We start from the raw sequence: 12,577 nt of genomic DNA, 5'->3' as shown, positions 1-12,577 counted from the left end.
CTTTCTGTCCAGAGACACTCTGGTGCTCAGAGAGGTTGTAAGGTCTCCAGCCACAAAGATATTCAAGACCCCACAAACCACTCTAGTTGTCCCTGCTTAGAACAGATTTGACTAGATGGCCTATATTATTCTGTGATGCAATAAACAGCTTATTCAGCTTTGTTTAGGTTATTTGTATGAAAAAGCTATCATAAGCCTGCCTGCATTTGTTTTGTGTGTTTGATTAATTATCATGTTTGTGAAATTAACTGTTGGACAAAAAATAAATTGCCTTTTTCTTTACCAAAGTAATGTTTTTCCAATAAGCTTCTAAAAGCAAACATGAATATTTAATGGACAATTCATAAAATGTAAGCCTTTTCTACTTAAAAAAAAATATTAATGAGAAATAAATGCATATTGGAAAAATATCAGCTTTATATTTTACACTTGGGATAAATCACAAAGAAAACTGCCTTAAAAATATAGTTCAATTGTGTGTTGTATTTTTAATGGCCTGTGATGTCAAAAGTAAAATAATGTACTTGAGGCCTTTCTACAACCCATAGAACAGTCCAAAAGATTTAATGATGTCAACTATCACTGTATAATGTATTAACTTTTTTAATCTAAAATTTGAGCCCATAACTTACATTTCATGTAAAGAAACAGTGTCACATACTGTTTTCATAAGTAAAAATGCATTATCCTGCCCAGAAATTTTAGGTATCTGCATTTTTTAAATCTCCAAATAACAGTTTCACATAATAATTTTCCAGTCCGGAGGAATTAAAAGATATTTGTCAGATAAAATCCATATTATTAGCTATTTTGTCACAAAGATCTTACCCAGATGGGTCTAACCTGTATTCCTTCAGTATCTGCTGATGGATTTATCAAGAAATGTGTTATCATTATCTCACACTCATATCAACCTTTTCCATTAAGATGGTCACGCTGCAGGTATTTCTAATTGTTTTCTCTCGGAAGTGCAGTCCAAGTCGGAGGATATTGTTTCCATGGCTGATTTACTACATCTAAGTTACCTTACTGTAAGATCCATTCTGTGGATTTAAATGACATCTGCTGGAATTAAAGACTTCCTTCTGATGTTGTTTCTTATCTTAAAGGAATTTGTATTTCTCTGCTGCAGATTGTGAGCTCATCATTGCACAGCAAATTTGAGCAGTGAGATAGCATTTGTGTTATACTTCTACTCCAGTAACCTACCCTGTACTTGAAGCTGTCCTCCCACTCAGATATTTCTGTCTACATAGAAGGACATTGCAAGCATTCCCCCATTCCCCCTTGTTCTGTTCCAGAATTGAGATCCTGTCAAATGCTGCCAGAAATTAAGCACTGTAACAATGACACCTGCACCGAGCTCGATTAGATGACACATAGCCTGAATGCTGGCAGGAAGCAGCCATCTGCTTGCATTACTAACTCCACTGGAAAAGACCCTCTACAAGTACTTTGCAAAGTAAAAAAAAAAAAAAAAGCTTTACTTCATCATTTCATCATCACATTTTGTCATGAGATTTCACATAAAAACCATTCTAAATTGTAATCATGTGCCTCTGTCTCCTCACATCAAGTTATTCTACATTTCACATGTGTAGTGGTTTCATGTTCACTGAATTCTGTTTGCCAGATTTAGTGTAGTGGTTTAAGTGTCTTTTCTGCTGTGAGATAGGATTAGGAGAAAAGCAAGCAGGCCCAGCTTAAAGGTACAAAGATAGATTTATTAACACACACTAAAATAAGGAAAACTGAGAATCAAAATTAAAACTTTCAAAACAACTCTTCCTTGCCCACAAACTGTTCACAATATAAAGAGACAAAACCTGTGATTTTCAGTCAGTTTCACCATTAATAAATAAATAAATAAATAAATAAATCTTTCATCAGTTCTTTAGGGAGAGGAGTCTCTCTTAGTTTACCACGGAATTTTCCCCCACCGACAACCTAGAACAGTTCTCTTGTGGGTTTTAACTGTGGCAAAAACAGCTGTTTGGGGAAACATACTTCTGTGAAGTCCCCTCCCATTAGCAGTTTCCCAAGCTGCTTATAGGTCATGAACTCATGCATACTGGGGTGTCACTTTTTAAGGATGAACAATTCCAAAGGCAAAGGATTCTTCATCTCAGGAAACAGAGATGTCTTCTCACTTCTTCACTGGCACAGAGGGCTTCTCATCTCTCTCTGTTCAAGCATCTTAGGGGATCACAAGAATCGCAACTACGGATTCAATATCACTCAGTCCATCACAGATACCTTTTCTCAAATCCACAAATCTGAACAATCGTCTCCCAAAATGCATATTTCCCCCAAGATTTAAAGGGATAATCTACATATAGAGTTCATTACCATGGGTCAGTAAGAGAAGTCCAGTCTAAAATGGCAAACTCCTCAATTCCTTCTCCCAACAGTCTTTTCATTCTCTCTTCACTGACTGTCCATGCTGTGCCTCCTTATAGTTCAATCACTTTGTCCTTTTCCTCGCTCTCAGGGAAGGGTTAGAGCTCCAGAAGTTTCATTTTGTGCCAAGAAATAGTTAATTTTCCTTTGCCCGGGTCTTCTCTCCCTTCGATGCGGCTCACAGTTATCAGATTTCAAGGCTGTGCTGTGGGGGAAAAAAACCGCTGAGAGATCGAAGCTCGGAGCGGCCGGGCAGCCAGGAGTCATAAATGCTATAGAATGCCTCTTGTCCACCCTTTGGTGATAATTGGGGCGGGCCTGGCCCAGCCGGGCCATAGCTGCTATTGGGCCTGGTGGACATCTCCCTCGGCTTGGCCGGCTCGGGGTAGGCTTTAAAATTAGCTGATGTTAAACTGCAGCCTCTCCCTGCTGCCGGCAGCTGGTGAGGCGTGGGGTACGATCAGGCCAGGGCCGGCTCCCCCGACGGGAGGAACAGCGAACAGGGCCGGCCTGGGACGCTCCACGGAGCAGCGGCCGGGGCCGGTTGTCACCTGCTCCTCTGGTCGGAAGGAAAAAGTCAGTTTCCTGGGATCCTCCGATATTTAATCCTTGTGTGTTCTCGTAGACATATCCCTTTCTAATTGGTTTGTCAAGGTATAACTGCCTGAAAAATCATTTCCTGGCCAAACCACCTCAACATGTCAGTGTTCTCTGGTCAAAATTGCTTTTATGAACGGCTTCCTATTTTTTACATAGGGCTATCTTTTCTATTCTTGTTTTCATTCTTACTTCTTTTGCCCTGCAGTTTCTTGCAAGTCATATACTTCTTAATATCCTAATTAATATCCCCTTTTTCACTAAACTCATGCTTTTATTGAAAGTACATGTGGGAAGGATATTGACACTGTTATTCATTAGGTTCCTCAGAAGCATGAATGTGGAGGCTAATCTTTGTGAGTATCTAATATTTATCCTGAAACCGGACATATATTGACAGTATCTAAATAATTGCCCCGTGGTAAGGTATACACTGGGTAACTATAGGCAGAACATACCTTCTGTTCTTCCCACTGTATGGAATTACCCATGTGAATTTACATTTACTTTGGTTTTGCAAAGGAAGAACAATATAATCAACTAAAATTTTCTGGGTTTTGTTTTTCCACTTAATTCCACTTAATTCCACTTAATTGCCACTCCACATGGCAAACCAATCTGCGCTGTTAAGCAATTCTCAAAAACAGTGGAATATGTACTAGTTACTATTTACGCTGAGACATCATACAGAGCTAGATGACAGAGAGAATTGTTACTAGAGGAAGTGTTGTAATGTGTTAATTGGGTTTGTATTGTATTTCATTTTTATATTGGGTTTATATTGGGTTTTGTAATGTTTCTTCTGGTACCTGGAAACTGTATCCCGTGGTTTGGGCCATGCCCATCCTCCCACACTGGAATGTAACCCAACTCTGTTCCACTCCCACCTTATCCCTGATTGGGCAATGGCTCGTCCCTGCCTCTGGGCTCTGTCCCCTGGATAAAAGCCCTGGGAGGCGGGAGGGGAGGGGAGGGGCAGTCTCTTTTGCCTGGGGACGGGGACGGGGACAGGGACGGGCACTGGGCTCTGGACTCAAAAGGGGCCGGACATCAAAGCCCGGATCCTCCCCCCAAACAAAGAGCAGACTCTTGCCTTTTGCCATCCACAGACGCCTGTTCTCTCTAAAGAACCGCAACAAGGAAGTATGTTGATTTTGTCTCCTTTTCTGCTTTTCCCTGCATTATGGTCTTACCAGAAATTAGCTAGATTTGCCAAAATGTAAAGAACTGTTTCTGTTCTGGCTTTTTAACTTGCCTTGTAGGATCTTCCTAAAGTAGGTGATATTAACTCTGATTGTTGAATCTGTTTCAAAATCTTACTTATTTTACTTTTATGAGGAAGGCTTTTCAAGGTGAAGAGAGAAACTCAGCCTTGAGAAATTTTCTCTTAAATGATGATAGGCTAAACACCTTAATGGTAAATCCAGTATTTTTTTTTCACCCTATTGTTTTGGATATATGAATGAAAGCCTGCCTAGTAGCCTCAAGGCAAATAAACAATGGCATCGTTCAATTGGAGATGCTGTAATTTTATCCTTCAAGGCTATATGCTGTGAATAGTTTTTATCAACTTTCTTAACATTTAGACTCAAGAAAGGCTTATAGCAAGGTGAGTACCTACAGCTGCTTTTGTCTAAAAATGACTTGACAATATTATTAATAATGAACCAAAATTAGCAAGAGGAGGAGAATGTTCAGAGGATATTTGACAAAAGATGCTAATCTTTAGCCTTGATCCTGAAAGGCAGCCTGCAAATACAGCAAAATATGGGCTTTTCAAGAGACATTCCATGTCAGCATAACTCTGCTTCTATTCAGACTACCAATGATAAATTCAGAATGAATTAGGTCAATAGCAAATATATATAGTTTTAAATCCTGCCATCAAAAGACATTAGGATGCTGGTAGGACTACATGGGAGTTAGTAGCCAGAACTTAACCAACAGTTAGCAAACAACACTCTCTGTGACCTCTTTAGAAGCAGAACGACAACCTGACTTTTACAAGCTTTCCTCGACCTAGTCGATGACTGTAACTCATCACAGAAGGTGTTACTGCTTTTGGAGTTACATAAATGGCCCATGCTTTAGTCTCTTTCACTCCTTACATAGCGATACTGGAGAAGAAAATGTGACTTTGTTTTTAAATGTGTTTGCAGACGATTGGTTTTCTTTGGGAAACAGCAATATCTTTATAAACTTAATGGTAAATAGAAAGGTAACCTTGCCAGAAGGGCAAGTCTATAATATGTGAACCTATAGTACTGCCTGTATTCTAGGACTGGCAGCAATGATACCGTACTAATGATGTTTGTCAGTGAAGGCAAAATGTATATTGACTGTCTATAACCCAGACTCTGGTGATCTGAATTCTACCATACAAACCTATTTTGAAGATCAGGTCAATTAAATTAAATATTCCTTGCTACCACTTCTCAATGAAAATAACAAATACAGTTCTTGTAATAAATATGGGTGTTTTAAAAGAAAAACAAGTCTAGAAGGTGGTAGTTTTAAGCCAACATTTCTCTATGGAAGAGAGCAGTTCTTCCAAAGAAATTATTTTCTAGCCAGTTTCAGTCCATGGATTGCCCAAAGGCTGTGAAATCTCTGCCTGTAGAGACATTCAATACTCAATGGGACAAGCTCCTGCCTGAACAGACTGATCTCAGTTAGCCCTGCTTTAGCCAGAGGCTTACCCCAATTGAACCCTAGAGGTCCCTTCCACCCTAGATAAGTCTACAGTTGTCTCATTCTGGTAAGTCTCTTGTCACCTTGGCTTTACACTGTTCTGAAGACTGCCGAGAATGTTTGTTAGTGACCAGAAGAAAATCAGATTTTTTGTGGATATTCCTCCTCAATAAATCATTCAAAGCAAGCATTTTACTTGAATGTTGGTGGCCTGAAGATTATTGCATGGTGATAACTATAGCATCTGGTGCTACAGGTCAATTCCAAACATTTATTCCATTTCTATGTTTACTGTTTTATCTCACTGGTCTGCCCCCTTAATTCCTCTGTTTTTCTTCATCATCTGGACATCCCTTTATAGCAGATTGCTCGTGTCAATAATTGTCTTATTTAAGTTTCCAAGGGGAGTAATCTTACATTGATTTTTGTTTGTATGTTCCCATAACATGAAATTGAGTTTACTTCTTGAAATCATTTAACGAGCCAACCCTTGAAGGTCAATTACAACAGAAGAATGTTACTCTTTTCTCAGTTGAAACATTTATAAGATGAAGGATATTGAGTCTAAATACTAATCTAAACAAGAGAGTTTAGGAAATTCCGTTCACTAAAGTGTTTTTATAATGAAGATGGTCTTCATGCTTTCGATTTTCCAGATATTTTGGCTAACTATTTACTCCTTAGATTAGGTGAGTGTCACATTGCGTTCAATTTGTCCTGCATCTGGGTTTGTTGTTCTCTTTCCAGTCTTGTTTTTCCCAGCCTTGCTTTTTTCAGCCTTGCTTAGTGCTTTCCTTTATGAACACTTAAAATAAGCAAACCCAAGAGAAATGGATTTTTATATTACCAATTTAGCATTATTATTTCTCTTTTTTATGATTATAACTGAATCTGCCAGTGTATTTTGATTAGATTTTCTGTTGGTTAGGTCTTTTGTTGGCAAAGCTGATTGTCATTTTGAAAACATTTTGATGTGCCAACAGTTCAAGATACAGAGTAAAAAAATATTCTTTGAACGTCTGTATTGTGATAACTATTTGGAAGTTTTTTGTGTTTCTACATGAAAACATGTAACACATAAGATACCAAATTTAGATAGTTCTCACTTGTGAAACAGCATCTTCACAAGTCATGTTTGGCTCCCATATCTAGTATGGCTTAAACTACAATGTGCTGGAAAATACCTGTAAACTTCCTGTTTAACAGCCATCACTAAATTTAGAAGCTGTTTTTAATAAATTCCCTCCATTTCTCAGTTTTTATTGGTGTGTCAGTACTGTAGTTTCTTTCTGTATGTTAGGCTTCTTAGATTTTTTGAGGTTTGGTGGATTTTGTTCTGTTTTGTTTTTTAATCCAAGCCGTTTATGACAAAATTGCCAATCCATTGCTGACTTAACCTCAACTTTGAGAGAGCACTTTGCAGGAGATTTTTAGAGTGGCAGAATTTAGTTTTGGTTTTGTGGTATCTCCATGTCAAATTCTCATGGGAAAATAAAAGCTAAATTGTGAAATGTACCTACAAAGAAAAACATAATTAAAGCCTGAATTAGAATCCATAAAAGTCAAGGAAAGAGTGCAAGTGAATACATTGTCTCTGAAGCAAGTCTATTGTTCAGAAATTCATCAGCAAAGAAGAAAGATTTTTTTTTTCTGCAAATTTTAGCACCAGAAAGTCACTCATTCCTTGTTAAATATGTTAAATCCATATTTGCATCCCAGTAATATTTTGAGCACAAATATTTGTGTCCATTATGGTCCTATATTATATTTGCTTATAAAATGTTAACTCTATAGTGATTGGGTTGGGATTTTGGTTTGGGTGGAGTTTGTTTTTGTTTGTTTGTTTGTTTTTCCTTTGATTTAGTTTTGGTTTTTTGTTTGTTTTTTGAAGTTTTTTTAATGTGCTAAAGAAAATCATATATATGTTTGTTAAATGTTGGAGTTTACATTCCTATTGTCACAAACTAGTAATAGTTTTTAGCTACTCTAAGGACATGGACATGCAAATTCAATAATTTCAGTATCTATCAGGATAGTGGAGGGAGAGTGTAAAAAGTATAAATGTCAGCCTCCCCTCTATATAGTCACAGTAGTTTCCAGATAAACAATACTAGATTTAAGAACTCCTAGTAACTTGTGTTAACCAATAATTTATGTGAGATACAGTGAATATAGGATAACATCTAAAAATCCAAGTAATCATCCCTAACTAACAATAACTGAAGCTAACTAACAATTTTCTTGCCTGGTTTTCTGTCATATTTTCCTTTTCTCATGCTAAGTACACCTTTACATATTTCTTGGAATACCATCCACTTGGTTGTCTAAAATGGTATTGTATGTAACATCATGAAAATTTAATTCATCATATTCATTAGAACTAGAAAATTTCATCTTCCAGTATTATCATGTGGCTCTCTGTGTTCTCACATCAGCTTCAGCCAATGCTGCTGTAGCTTTCTTGTAGAGGACTGTGTCTCCTCCTGAGTGCAAAAAGAGCTAAATTCCTCCTCTTCTCTTTGCTGCACATCCTCCGGTCCTTGCCAGACAGCTTTCTATTAGGTAGCAGCCATGCTGATGAGCATACCCTGCATAAAGTTCTCTTCATGCTATGTACACTCAGCTAATAGATGCATCTGTCTGCCCTCCATGTCCTCTTTTCCATGTAAAGGAGGCACACATGCACACCAGAAGGGAGTGCTTCTCCTTTCACCCCATGAATTTCAGGACAGCAGAAGAAAAATGAGTTGACAGAATACTGACACAATATTTCAAGAAGAATAAGGAATTGGGAATGGTGACACATCACATTGACCACTGACTGTGGTTTCATTTTTTTTATTTGAAAAAGTAAGCTCTGGTGGCTGTTTTGTTTCTATTTTGCAGTCATCCCTAACAAACAGTGACATCATCTTTGTGAAACTGCATGCCCCCTGGGAGGTCCTGGGCAAATATGCTGAACTAATGAATGTAAGAATGCCTTTCAGGTAGGTGTAGTTGTATTTTGTCTCAACCTCCAAAGCCACACAATACCATAAAGTTAATGTGATTATAACACCAAAATGCCTATAGAAAAGCTCTTCTATAAAATACCACACACCTTTAGAAAATATAAATGGAGTTCCTTAGATACCACATGTATTGCTGTTTCTTGTTAAAGCCTACAATTTCAGCACAATGCTGGTTTGAGATTAAGATAGGCTGTAGCAGTGCAGCTGTTTTCATGGGGTATTCTGTCCTTAGGCCCTTTAAACCCTTCAGTGCTGGAGCCCCCTGCGTACTTGTGCGCTGCTGTTTTTTAAATGGACATTTCATTGAAATCAATGGGAGTTCAAGAAGATCCAGGTACGTAAGGCAGCACAGAAAGTGCATGTCTGTTTGACGTATCTGGTATGCACCTGTAAATTGCTTGTATAGTATGTAATTAGTATCCCATAAATAACTATAAGTAAGTATTGCATCTATTAGGAAAACAATTTAGGCTATAAATGCTTTTTTCTGCGGAGAAAATAGAGAACTTTTATTAAATACTACTGATAACCAGATTAATTCCACTTTGAAATTCAGGTTATTTTTATAATTGATTAAGTATAATTTGCATGTTGGGCTATGAAATTTTCTATGTGAATATTGCTTTTACTCTGCTGGTTATCAGAACTTTTAAAGTAGCATAAAGACTTCCACTGGAACTGACCACAGCCCATGAACTGAGAGGCCTTGATTATTCTTTCAATTAGCAGGGTTTGCAATAAAAAGCTCCATTGATTTTAATGTAATTACTCCTGAACAAGAAAAGAATCAGACCCAGAATATGCAGCTTATGAGCTGGTGCCTTTGTAGTATTCCTTCTGTTTTTTCTTACCTAAATGAAAAAGGCCTCTGGTATGAGACACCTTGTAGCAGTAGAGAACTCATAAGGAAAAGTGGATATGTATAAAGGACAAAATTGCAGGCTTATTTTGTATTTATTTTGTTTTCATTTTCACAGCAAGTCTTCAACTGTTCTTCCTTATGCTTTTATTACTAAAGAGAAAATTCTAAAAGCAATCACAAGTATCACACAGGATAGATAAGATTCTTTTTTAAAAGTATTCTGGCCATAGAAACAATGGATTAGGCCAAAAGTGTGCCTTCTTTGACTTCTATAGCATTCCTTGAGATGGACCCACTCTGGCTATAGAGTGAGGTCTCATGATTCAGAAATACACCAAGAACTCTGAACTTAGTTATGGAGCAGCTTGTTCTTCCTGATCACTTAGCAGATATCAAAGTAGGTGTCATACAGATTATGAAAATACTGAGTTTTTCTTGACTTGCTTCAGGATCATGGCTTCATCCTTTCCACATCCATAGAGAAAAAAATTACTACAGGATTATTAAGAGGAAATCATGGTAATTCACTAGTGACTGCTGGGTAGGCTCTTCAATTCTATCTTAAAAACAACAGTAGAGTTTACCATTTAAAAAAAAAAATTACAGAGTGTCCACAAATCTAGATAGTGTGTTTCCAGATGCCTTAATCTAAGCCCTTGTTTTAAGAGCTGCTAATTGCTTATTCCTCCTGATTATTCAGGCTGGAATTGTGCAAAGTCCATGCATCACTAAATGAAATCCTTGTTGTTTCAAAGAAGGAGTGAAAAAGTGGTGGATACTTCTGAATATTGGAAGCAAAATCAAGAAGTGGATGGCATCTTCAGAAGCACTTAGCTTTGACCTTTCCCTGCTCCTATTGAGTAGAGCAAGATAAATAACTCTATCCAAAGAAGTCTGGCCAACTTGAAATAGTTTAAAAAAATTTACCTCACCAGCAGAATATGGACTCTGATAACAAAAATGCCCAAAAGTTCTGAAAATTAACCTGGAATACTAAACAAATTTTATCATTTATAAAGCATTAGTGCTGTCTTATTTTAGAAGACTTGCTTCCAAGGCACTAACAGCATTCCTACACTACATCTACTACCATATTTAGAACATGTGTGGTGTAAGCCTTCATTTTCCAGAAGTGGTACAGTTCTGCATTACACAATGGAACCTCTCAGAATACACAGAAAATACCGTGATTTAGCAATGACCTTCAGTAGATGACAAAGTCAGCCTCTGGAGGAGGAAATCAGTTTGGTCAGGCACCCAAATCTTCCAGTAAGGAGTAGGAGTCCCAAATCCACACTCAAGAACCCTCAGATTTTCTTAACTCATGAAGATGCAATCTCTGTGCTGAAGGCAATGTCATATCCTGACAGCTGTGGTATGATAGGCATCTATGAGAAGAACAAGAGCTGCCAACAGGGGAGTGGCACAAGAGGTGGACTCCATGTTCTGGGTCTATGCATGATGGCTAGGGGCTGCTCTGCACTGCAGGGCTGGTCAGGAAGCAGGCTGATAGTGGGTTCAGCATGTGTCTGCTCATGTCTCCTTGTCTGCTGACTTGCTCATCATTTGCTCTCACACACAGCTTATTGCACTGACAACAGAAACCAGCCTGTACGAGGGGCAGAGGGAGTGGCTGCACACTTGGCAGGGTGCTGAGCACATGTGCACTTGCTTGTGTAGCCTATATGCTGTTTCAAGGGATGTTATCCCAACAGCAATCACTGGCCCTGCTTGGTACTGCATGTGTTACAGCATATTGCAGCATAAGGTACAGCTTTCCTGCTTTTCTAAGTGATTTCCCCTTGTGTTTCACCAAAAGCAACTTTAATAACTCAATAGTAGATGTTATATAATTTATCCATATTTCTGTCAGTCCTATAGAATTCCTGCAACAGTTTATGAACTCTGAAATAGAAAGGTCTTTGGATCCCCATCTTTCACACATGAAAAATAGCAGAAAAGGAGACAAAGGGAAAATTGTGACCTTCTGGTGATTCAAATGCCACCAGTGTCTGTGTGGCTTCCTGTGACAGTTTTGTTAATCTCTCTTTTAGTCTCTTCCTCCACCTCTTACAGGCTTCTGTCTTCAATCTCCTTTCCTTCCTTGCTAGTTCATACTGTAACTGACGATGGGTTTTCTTCTCGACTGGCTTCATTTTTGCTGTTCTTCCAGGAGAAAAATCTATTACCTGCATCGCCGATACAAGTTCATGAATAGGTGAGTACAAGTCTCATGCCAGTCCAGTTTATGCTCATTTGAACCCAATAATAAAAATAATGGTTAAAGTCAAGCTGGAAGGAAAAGTTTATCAGTTGTGTTTGTAGAAATGAAGGGAATGGTCACTTACTAGGACATCTGCAAACAAAAGCCAAACAGAACTTGCATTTTTAAGGCATCAGCATTGTGAAAGAAGCAATTAATTTTATCAGTTTTGCCTTTTTCAGGAATAAGAAAATTTTTTTGACTGATGGAGTCTTTAAAGAAATAGAAGTATGTTAATGCAAATTCTGTATCTCTTTCTTTCCATGTAGCTCATTAGGGAGTTTCTTGCGGTTAGAGTACCACAGTTACAGGGGATTTTTCATTTCCATGAACCTTGCTTATTTGTAGTAGTGATGGCATTATTTATTGCTTCCTCTGTGGGAATGCTTAGTGCTTTGTTGGTAGATAGGAAGCCAATCAACCAAGCTTGAGAGATGTGTATTTTCCAAGAATCTTTGAAGTGCTTTCTCTCAATTATTAAATACCTTTAAGGTTATGCTTGAGGCCGGTTTACATCTGAGTCAATGCCATGAAACTCTTTCCTTGCAGCAGTTTGCATTTTCTTTTTGATATCTTGGAAAATTAAATGAAAATAACTCCAAAATGCCTAAAAATAATACAGACTTGGTAAAAACCAGATAATTTATATATCTACAATTATCTCTCCCACTGTATGTGGCATTCAATGCCACGGTACTGTGTAGGCAGTTTTCAAAGGGGTTTAGACCCTGATCTACTGTTTTGCTGAGGTCA

The 12,577-nt window shown here is 38.0% G+C and overlaps 1 protein-coding gene across 7 annotated transcripts in view; it reads left to right on the top strand.

Moving 5' to 3' along the window:
* Positions 1 to 12,577, top strand: part of ANO4 (anoctamin 4) — a 244,889-nt gene that overhangs the window by 164,099 nt on the left and 68,213 nt on the right. For 5 of the 7 annotated variants that reach the window (XM_058420325.1, XM_058420324.1, XM_058420322.1 and 2 more), the window contains 3 exons: positions 8,575 to 8,675; positions 8,932 to 9,033; positions 11,735 to 11,779. In XM_058420325.1, the coding sequence (XP_058276308.1) occupies positions 8,575 to 8,675; positions 8,932 to 9,033; positions 11,735 to 11,779 (248 nt within the window). The remainder of the gene's footprint in view (positions 1 to 8,574; positions 8,676 to 8,931; positions 9,034 to 11,734; positions 11,780 to 12,577) is intronic. The other 2 variants (XM_058420323.1, XM_058420326.1) reach the window with 2 other exon arrangements.

Source organism: Hirundo rustica, chromosome 4, assembly GCF_015227805.2.
Source record: "Hirundo rustica isolate bHirRus1 chromosome 4, bHirRus1.pri.v3, whole genome shotgun sequence".
Classification (NCBI taxonomy): domain Eukaryota; kingdom Metazoa; phylum Chordata; class Aves; order Passeriformes; family Hirundinidae; genus Hirundo; species Hirundo rustica.
This window is presented reverse-complemented; position numbering and strand designations above follow the sequence as displayed.